Raw genomic sequence first — 10,254 nt, 5'->3', positions numbered from 1 at the left:
AATGCACACAACATAACGCTTAAAATAAAATCGTGATTATTTTATTTATTTAAATTACTTATTTTCTACCGGTCGGTCAGAAACAATGTCCTCAAAGTTGAAAAAAAATGTTTGATAATTTTTCGCTTGCAACATAATTATAATTTTCTTTAATTTTCCGATAAATATATACACGCGTGTATCAATATTCAGTCATTTACACAATAATATACGGTTACACACTACATAACTAGAACAACAGCGATCTGACATGAAGGTGTTAAACTACATGAAACAAACATTTAATATTTAACATTTATTATTTACAAAACAACACAACTGAAATAAAAATAAATAAATAGTTTTGTCATTTTGTTTAAGTAATTTTCCAAATGTTAAACGCATTTGGTGTATAAAAATATCTGTAAAATACATCACTTGCAGCAATGATTTACCGGTACATGGGAAACGTAAGTTAATCCAACGACTTTGTCATACGAGTTACCACCGCATTAAGTTTAATTTTTGTCAATTCTATGGATATATAATTCCAAGGCCTGACTGCAAATCAGTAAAAACATTCACATTTTGTTACAATACCAAAAATACGGGTACACTCATATTGGCTCTTTAAAGGGACTTCATTAAAACATGTTTCGTGTCATAAAATTACGTTACACTTCAAATGTGTACACATTTATGTTAACAATTAAATAGCTATTCGTTAGGCCTATGACTATAGCCAAGTTTTATTCTTGTAGTTGGTAACATTCCATGGAAAAGATTTTTAGCATACATCTCTCTACCACAGCCGCTCCTGGTTTATGACATCCGTGATTCTTACAAATATCTGGCCTGCAAACCATGTGTCGCCTTCTTTTTAACGAGTTACAAAAACCAAGAGAACAAATTCATAGCTTTCGATATTTATCCTATTACGATAAGTTTTGCAAATTTTGGCATGCCAAGTCCTGAAAAAATCACAAAATTGTAGCATTTCATTTCAGGGACTCGAATCGTTGGTTGTCTTGTCTCAGTCTCGGCACTTCCGCCATCGTCCGATTTTACTTTATTCGTTCAGCCAAATGGCAAGGTTGGTTTGTAGTCTGTGGCATTCCGAGGAACACATCTTCAGCAGACACTTCAGTACCATGGAACACTGGCGCTGATAGTTCCTAACTTTCGAAATTCTTCCAAACAATGGGAACGAATGGAAAGCCGACGGTCTAAATTTGTCATATTGGTCATAAAACTTAGCAAATGCGAAAGAAGTCTTCAAAATGGCATGCGAATGCATATTAAGCTTCATGTAGAGTTCTTCCTCCTGCTTTTTAAGCATTTTAGCGAAGACACTTATGGCATGCGCATCTATTCCAAGTTGTCGTTTGTACAAGAGAACTTCAGTCATAAGTACGTCCAGTTCCAAGCGCTGGCCTTTTTGTCGCTCTGACTTTATGGCTGCAATGGCTCCAGTCACAGAAACAGCGCCAATTCTTCTTTCCAAAACACGTATTTTCTCGGCAACAACATTATTTGAAACGCTGGACAAGGAAAGAATCATTGCATCCCGTTTTAATGCCGATACCTTTTCAATAAGCATAGTTTGTAGCTTTCCAAATTCAAAAGTCTCCGGTCTATGACTGTTAATTAAAAACATTTTAACAAGTTTGATCCCAGCTGCAGTAAGATTTGCCATGCTTTCATCTCTGATGGTCTTCAAGAGGATTGTTCTTTGTCCCATTCGTGGAGCCATACGATGTCCTTTAAGATAATTTTCTAAGTCGCTATCCACTTTTGTTCTGATGAAAAATAGATTCGAATTTGGATAGCTGATATTGATCTCTTTCGCGAGCCATGTGTCGTTTTCTTTGTAACGAGTGCTTGAAACCAAAAGAATAAAGTCGTATTGCTCGATTTTTATCGTCTTAAGGTATGTTTCTTTCGGAAAGTTTGGTGTCCCCACACCTGGCAAGTCCCAGATCTTAACATTTTCAGTTTCTTTGTACGGATAAGGAGTCGGTTCTTTTGTTGTTTCAGTGCATCCAATCTTGGCAGCTCCAATATCGTCCGCTTTCATGTCTCGAAGAGCATTAATCAACGTGGACTTTCCACAGCCCGACTCTCCAGTAATGGCAATGTTTATTTCGACACCCTTCCATTGATTGTTGTTTTCCTCGAGCTTTTGCATCAGCGTATTGAATCCACTCTCCATAAGAATCTTCTCGTACTCATTCATGTCTTCTTCCGAAACCTTAATTATGAAATTAAAATCTTAAGAATATATGTTGTTCTGTGCATATTTAACTGAAGAGTCGGTTGAGATACATCATTTTGTAATAGGTTCGATGAAGTATTATTTATGTATTTAAACGCTTAATTAAATGTTGACAAACAAAATAAGAATATTAAAGCAGAAAGAAACTTGAAGAATTCTGCATTTTCGCAAAGAAGGTTTAAAACATGTAAACCAAAATTACGTATACCGTCTTGAAATATCAATTATCTGCATTTTATAACCATTAACACTTTAAACAGCATGGTACCATTACTGTGAAGGATACTTTTAAATAGTTTCTATTTTTAAAGCCGCTATGGTCTCGTGATATTTATCCCGTTGTTGCGGCGTGATTAATTGGCCATAGGAAGATATATCTGTGAGGAGTTTCGAGTTGTGCAAATTAAAATTTGATTGTTATGAACACATATTTTATATGTATTAATTCATTTAAACCGTTTATGATATTACTTTGTTCCTAAACGTTTTACGTTCTTATGTTACATACCAGTACATCGTCATCAACGAAATCGCTTCCGATATCATAGTCAGTGATAGTCCAGTCTAAAATTGAAATTCATACACGTTTTACGCGAAATAAGATAAGCAATTTAATGGGTTATATTATTATAATATCGATTTATTAACAAGACCGGTGAATAACTTAATTACCGGTTTTAAAACTGATAACCGGTATCATAAAGCTAAAGCAAATAAAGAGCGGTCAAATCCCAGTATTTCAAGACGCCGAAAAAGAGCAGGTGGTTCGCTTTGTTCGTCAAGGAGCAGCGCACTTACGTTAGTTTTTGCACTAAAGATTAAGGTAAAAGTTTTCCAAAAAAAACGGCGTCGTCAATTTAATAACCAACCTCTTTAACAATAAAATACAGTGCGTGTGTCATTCTAATGGAAAAGTCTAATTTGTAGAGACAAAAATTGACAGAGCCAGAGTTTACAGTGTTTTACGCTTTTGTCAAATAAAAGGCGCAGGTGAAAATATGCTCAACGGTTTGTTCATCGGTATATTTTTTGGTATATAAGGCTCACTCTTTTAATTTAGTTTTCAATACAGCGTTTTCTTGAATGTGAATAGTATACATCCGTCTTGGTTATTCCAGAAGGGCGGCTTTGAACAACCTTACCTATATCGTCAGAGAATGATGTGACAGTTGTCTGCACGTCTACCTCATCGTCTGAAAATAAAGCAACAAATCAATATCTGCAATAGAAATAATGAGCCATTTAAAATTATATCAATACTTCCAATAGCATTCAGTCTTACAAGACGGGTCGATATGAACGGCTCCAAGCGCCTCTGGAAGTTCTTCTTCGGCAACTGAAAAACAGGAAACACATACTTTCTCTAAACAAAGTCTGTGTATTTCATTATGAAGTTTATCAATAAAGTTGAACCGAAAAAAAACGCGTTTCAACAAATGAAATCAGCAATTATTTACTGAAGCGTTTAAATCGGTTCTTGCCTCTGTCAATGGAAACGGTAGTACCACAATTCGCACAAAATTTCCAGTGACTTTGCAGCTGTTTTCCACACTTGGTGCAAAACATTATGTATAGCAGGTCTTTTGCTGATGTTGATAACTAAACCCACCTGAAACGAAGATGAAAATAACATTCGACTTTTATATAATAAAATCTGTCAACAATTTTCATGTGCCAGCAGGTTAAACAACTCGGTACTTTTCATTACCGTCTAAATCATGCCAGCTTTAGAAATAAAAAAGTATCGCTGGCCTGAAACGTTTTCGAATAAATAACGTTGTTTAAGTACATCGATATGAGTGGCTGGATGAGAATTTAGCGGGGAATGTGAAGTCGATAAAGTGGAATAAATTGATATAATCCGACATCTTTAAACTAAAGAAAATTCATAACTTGCCGATTCATATGAACAAATTTATATGAACTATTATTATGAACTTTTATGCATATAGAGCGTAAAAAGTGTAACAATGGTTATAGAAAATAACCACAAGTAAAACTTCAACGTCAAAGCATGTTAGAGACCAACATTTTTGAAAGGCCAATTTTATAAACGTTTTGCTATTTAACAATACGTGTACCATATGTCAATATTTGTATCATGTTTTTATTGGTATTGTTAGATAGTTTTAAATATTATGATATTATGGGCATCTTACGGTTTATAGGTGTCTATCGCAACCGTTGTTTATTTTTGGTGTTTTTACTTCATATACACTTATATTTGTTAATGCAGCATCAACATACTAATACAATATGCCAAAAAGATAAAAATAATGCATTTGAATATAAACCTTACTTTCGATTTGACAACTGACGACAGAAATGATTTGATTTACGATGTGAATCTAAATCTAGTTTTAGTGCAGATTCGTTCATACGACACAAAGACACCATTTTGTTTTACGGATCATTTTGGCTTAGAGGACTGGGTGAGTCATGTAAAATATCGAATATAATACATATTTTTTATAAACAACTGGAAGCAAGATAAGTTGCAAATAATTGTTTAGTAACCACAATTTAACTAACTCTTTTGACCTGTTAATTCTTTTCAGCTCAATTCAACAGTGAACAATGCCCATAATATCACTTTAAAGTAGGAGTGTCAAATTTTAAACAGAAATTGTCCTTTGAGTCTGTTGATTGATGCCTATGTCCCTTTAATTATATCACCATAAATTCAAACAGTATAGTCTGTTTAAATGCAAGTGACAATCTTTATATACACCGATGAGTTAAATCACGCGATATTTGAACAGAAAAAAATAAGCAGAAAATATCGATCCCTATCATTTCAATACATCAAAACATTGTTTGTTCATTCATTATTTAACTATACTAAATCTACCACAGTTAATACCCCCGATACACCGACTCCGTTCGAAGTACGTTCTAAAAAATGTGACTAAACGGGCGTGAACTGTGTGAGAACGGAGTGATCGCAGTAGCAACGTGTTACGAACTGTCTTCGAACTTTGTGGACGCCCTGGAACGGGGTTGAACGGGAGAGTTGTTTCAGAACTTTGTGCCTACTCAAAATTTTCTTCCGATCATCCCGTTCTACAATTAAACGTAGTAAAAACGTACTGGAAACGGAATGGACGTACTAAGAACGGATAGGTCGTACTAAGGTCGGGTTAGGAACGTGCCAGAACGTAGTACGATCGGACCGAAATTACCTGTACGATGTTACACAGATCGAGTCTGTTTCTAGTCCGTCCAATCCGTTCTCAGACAGACCGACCCCGTCCTCACCACGTCTCAAGTACGTTCTTGTTTCGTGTAAATAAATAGAAACTAAAAGATAAGTTCTTACAACGTTTGCAACACGTTCTATACGTTCTCAGTAAGTTCTTAGTACGTTGTACTCGTTTTAAGGAGTTCGCAGTAGGGTCAAAGTGCGTTGTACTTGTTCAATGCAGCTGTTACAACTTTCAAACCGTAAATGCAACACGTTCAGACAATGTGCATATAAATAGAGGTCGTTGTCTCAAAATTCATCATTTGTGATATTAAGTTGAAACATGGAAATCTTGGAGCTGTTTTTTTTTTAAATGTTGGCTTCGTGCAATTTATGTTAGAAGCAGAGCAGTAATATAATGTTTTGTTGGGCCGAGAAAGAGAAAGCAGAGCAAGAACAAATGTACGTCTGGTCGGCTCAAGGCGTGAAACATAAATGACAACTGGCAGGAACGTAGTCGCTTTTATAATCTCAGTGCAGAAGGTGGCTGCAACTACGTCCTGAACGTACTAAGAACGTAGTAGGACGGAGTGAGAACTGCCTTTGAACGAGTTACCACTGCACAACGAATAATGAAGAACTGCGAACGAACGTGATCGAACTGGCTGAGGACGGGCTCGGTCTGACTGGAAACAGTATACCAACGGGGACAATTGGAAAATTGACCCGATTTGAACTGGATAACGACGGACTGGCAACGGGATATGACGGGTTAGGAACGAGCTGCGCGTAGCGCGAACTTTGTATGAACGTCATTTAATCAGATTTTAGTTTTTTTTCTGGCCAAAACTACACGTTCAAGCAAGTTCATATTCCGTTCTGCATTTTATTCAGAACGTGGTCGAACTGTCTAAGAACGTGCTTGGTGTATGGGCTCCTCAAGGTAACGAATTTTGTTTTCCCGTAAACTAAAAACTGAATACAAAGAGTTTATATTTTCATTTAAACCCTTAAACGTATTTTTTGCTGAACAATAGGGCAGTAATAGTGGGAGGGGAACATCAAAACTGTTAATATTAAAATCTCATGCTAATAATGTATTTGCTACATGACGATCCTACGTCTACAAGGAATACGCTACTGTAATTAATAAGATATAATAGATCTAAGTTTTGTATTCAAATAAACAATAACAAAAGCTGTATATTACCTGATCTCATCGTTTGCAAGTCCAGTCATGAAGTTATAGAGCCTACACTTAACATGCCTAATTTACTTCCGCAATGGAAGTTATGTGATTTTGTAACGTAATACATGGATTAAAATGGGTCGATATCTGCGACGAATATTTCGAATGTAAACATTGTTGTATAACACACCTCAAATGTAAAGACAGTTTTACATAACGAAATTGAACTTAAAACATTGTTGTTGAATAGACTTCAAATGTAAGAAAATTTTGCATACTAGTAATAAAACTAAATTCGACCCATTTCATAACAAAATGTTACGACATTGTAGGTTATTTCCATGATCCACATGTTTGTCGTAGATACCCGATTCAAGAGCAACCATTTAGTATAAAAAGAGAGCCAAATTTTATATTAGGTAGATTCGGCTACATATACATCGGATTCATTTAATTGTGAATCGCGGGGCAGGCCCGTAAGGGGTCTGGCCGCCCGCCGTATTTTTAATTATTGGACTTAAATATTTTACGATCTCAAAAGTTACTGAATATATCTTGTTAATAAAAATAATTTGTGGATTTGTTAATTAGCAGAGTACAATCTCAATGAACACTTCATCGGACTTGTGTATACATTGTCATCCCTTCGAATTATGTTACAATTTTGATCCATAAATATTCGTTGATCAAATCAAAACACTATAAAGCATATGACTGAATATAAAAACATGGCGTCTGTTCTTCAGTTTGATAATATATACAGCATTACTTTAATTAGGATAAAGCATACAATATATAATATCTTCACGACGTATAGGAAATATGTGCTCTTCATATAATACTACCTACTTAGAATGTTTAAATGTAAATATTATTTGACCCGCGTCTTACGAAAATGGGTCTTATGCCATATACGGCTATAACCACGCAGTATTGTTAGGAGCTACTTAGTCCATAATAAACTCACGCAAGGTTTTGTGGTCTTGCTAGTTGATAGTGTAGCTCCTGACTAGACTGCGCGAATCTATTTATCTATTTCTATTATCTATTTATTTATTTATCTATCATTAGATATTTATATAAACAAGTAATAAAGCGTTACAAACGTCAAACGATTAAATAATTCGGAGTGTTGTTTTCGTAGTATTTTGTGACGAAAGGTTGACGCTTATATGAAGTATAAAATTCTCTATACAACATAATAGTCCGGATGACCAAGTGTTCAATGCAGTAGCGTTCTTATCGAGCCGAGGTGGGGGAAAACTTGTTCCCTTTTTTCTTAAATTCTTTTTTTGTTTGTTTCATACTGGGGCTCTTTTGTTACGATGTTAACATTGATCAATTTTAAACATCAAAGAACGCGGTGACCAATAACAGATTATATAATTCATGATTGATTAAAGATAAGCTTAACAAGCGAAACAAATAATTTTCCATACATGTTTATTGTTCAAACAAATTGAAAATTGAAACTCGTCTTTTCGCAAGGTACAACGTTTCTTATTCGCTGTGAGATAAAGCAAAAGATCGAAGGCCATCGTACTATCGCACTGTCGCCATCGTATTGTCGCACTGTCCTCATCGTATTATCGCATTGTCGCCATTGACCTATCGCATTGTCGACTATTGCCTTCCAGTACACAAACAATTCTTATTGCAGAAACAAAATAGATTACATTATAACGATGTACTTTGAAAGAGATTACAGTTATAATGAAATTAAATTCTTATTAAGTTATAGAATGGGTATTGATGTAAGGTATGCCGAACTGTAAAGTATTTTTTAAAGTGGCTCCATCTAGTAAAAAAATACGATGTGCGCATATGTACCGGAAGGCGATATGCGACAGTACGATGACGATAATGCGACAGTGAGACAATACGATGGCGACAGTGCGATAGAACGATGGCGACAATGCGATAATACGATGACGACAGTACGATAACGCGATAGTACGATGGGGACAATGCGATGTTACGATGGCGACAGTACGATATGACTATCGCATTGTCGCCATCGTACTATCGCGTTGTCGCCATCGTACTATCGCATTGTCGCCCTCTGGATTTTAATGTGTAACCACGATGGCGGCACTAACGATATTCCGTATCATTCAGTGAATTTAAGAGAACCTCACTTATCAAGTCAGGGCGAGTTCAATGCCAGTGTCCCCTACATAGCAGTACCTCCAGTGATAAAGGGATTGTTTAAATGCACAATCAGCAAGTAAACATAACCTAGTTCATTATTTCTCGTTTCGATGCACACTATGATGGTCATAGGCTTTTATCTACTTGTCCTTTTTGGGACTGTTAAATCGGGTAAGTATCGCACTTGTTTCATACCTACTTTTATGTTCACAAAACCTTTTTATTTAGTCATATGATGAAATTCAACTGGTATTGGAATTTGTTTACATTAGTTTAGTGTTACAAGATCTGTTGATTTTCTCATAATGGTGGTGAAATTCAAAATTGGATACATAAGCTATAGTTTTCCATGTTCGACCAGAGTAATAAAGCTTTGGTTGGTCTTCCAATACACATATGAACAATAAATTTAAGCCCTATCAAAATCGTCCAATGCCATATAACGTATCTTTCAAAGTCCAATTGTTTTTGTTTTCCATTTATTGCAATCTGGAATTTTGACGTGTGAAAGCTAATTTCATAGTATTGACACTATGGACTTGTCAATTCAAATTATCGATGGTTTAAACCGGTTGAACGACATGCAAAACCAAATACGGAATGTTCTCGTTGCACTGGTGAATAGGGTGTATAGAGTGCCAAATTTAAGGTGGAGTAAATGTGAAAATCGGTTGAAAATGCACAGCGCATCTGTTTAAAGGTTTAAACCGAACATGAATTGTTGTTCATTAAAATCAAGTTTGATACAAAATGTGTTTGCAAGGATAATCTGAATCCTGCATTTCAGCAAGGACGAAATGTTTAAGCAGAATATACCACTTCGAAACAAGTATGTACTTCTCATTCGTATAATTTTAAAACGTTTGCCCAGAGCGATGTTTCCTATTACCACTCTTGTGGCGTGTACTAAGTACCCTCATTTGGGATTTGTATTCTATGTTACAAGTAGAAAATCAGTGCATTTACTTTAATATATGCAATAAATGATAAATGGGGACATTAAAAATAATAATATTAAAATCTCATGCTAATAATGTATTTGCTACATGACGATCCTACGTCTACAATGAATACGCTACTGTAATTAATAAGATATACTGGATCTAAGTTTTGTATTAAAATAAACAATAACAAAAGCTGTATATTACCTGATCTCATCGTTTGCAAGTCCAGTCATGAAGCTATAGAGACTACTTTTAACATGCCTTATTTACGTGATTTTGTAACGTTATACATGGATTACAATGGGTCGAGAGCCTACACTTAACATGCCTAATTTATTTCCGGAATGGAAGTCATGTGATTTTGAAACGGATTCATTTAATTGTGCATCGCGGGGCAGGCCCGTAACGGTCTGTATGGTACGCCATTACTGACTTCATATGATTGTTGTCGTTGTTTACAGTACATTGACCATTATTTTCAGTGGAATATACATTATGCTTTGTGCAATTTTCTTTACGTTCGGTACATTCG

The 10,254-nt window shown here is 35.4% G+C and overlaps 2 protein-coding genes across 4 annotated transcripts in view; one reads left to right on the top strand and one right to left on the bottom strand.

Annotated features, from left to right (window-relative positions):
• Window positions 1-280: 280 nt before the first annotated feature.
• Window positions 281-10,012, bottom strand: LOC127848772 (T-cell-specific guanine nucleotide triphosphate-binding protein 2-like). Of its 3 annotated transcripts, XM_052381378.1 has the most exons (7): window positions 6,649-6,687; window positions 5,118-5,317; window positions 3,736-3,863; window positions 3,537-3,590; window positions 3,397-3,447; window positions 2,763-2,818; window positions 281-2,230 (listed from the first exon to the last, which is right to left on the bottom strand). In XM_052381378.1, the coding sequence occupies exons 3-7, from the start codon at window positions 3,818-3,820 to the stop codon at window positions 1,049-1,051; spliced, it is 1,428 nt and encodes a 475-aa protein (XP_052237338.1). In that variant the 5' UTR covers window positions 3,821-3,863; window positions 5,118-5,317; window positions 6,649-6,687; the 3' UTR covers window positions 281-1,048. The 3 variants fall into 3 exon arrangements, with proteins under 3 accessions (XP_052237338.1, XP_052237352.1, XP_052237347.1); XM_052381392.1 differs by lacking the exons at window positions 5,118-5,317; window positions 6,649-6,687 and adding an exon at window positions 9,927-10,012; XM_052381387.1 differs by lacking the exon at window positions 5,118-5,317 and having other exon boundaries at window positions 6,649-6,715.
• Window positions 8,872-10,254, top strand: part of LOC127848741 (sialate O-acetylesterase-like) — an 87,741-nt gene continuing 86,358 nt past the window's right edge. Inside the window, exon 1 of the mRNA XM_052381359.1 lies at window positions 8,872-8,949. Within this exon, the coding sequence (XP_052237319.1) occupies window positions 8,889-8,949 (61 nt within the window). The 5' untranslated portion in view covers window positions 8,872-8,888. The remainder of the gene's footprint in view (window positions 8,950-10,254) is intronic.

The sequence above is a fragment of the Dreissena polymorpha genome, chromosome 1 (genome assembly GCF_020536995.1).
Source record: "Dreissena polymorpha isolate Duluth1 chromosome 1, UMN_Dpol_1.0, whole genome shotgun sequence".
In the NCBI taxonomy this organism is placed as follows: Eukaryota; Metazoa; Mollusca; class Bivalvia; order Myida; family Dreissenidae; genus Dreissena; species Dreissena polymorpha.
This window is presented reverse-complemented; position numbering and strand designations above follow the sequence as displayed.

Coding starts and splice junctions, on each gene's coding strand:
- LOC127848772 (XM_052381392.1), bottom strand. CDS start 3,820: ATGTTTTGCACCAAGTGTGGAAAACAGCTGCAAAGTCACTGGAAATTT. Junction 3,591..3,735: donor TACCGTTTCCATTGACAGAG/GCAAGAACCGAT, acceptor CCTGTTTTTCAG/TTGCCGAAGAAGAACTTCCA. Junction 2,231..2,762: donor TCGTTGATGACGATGTACTG/GTATGTAACATA, acceptor TTCATAATTAAG/GTTTCGGAAGAAGACATGAA.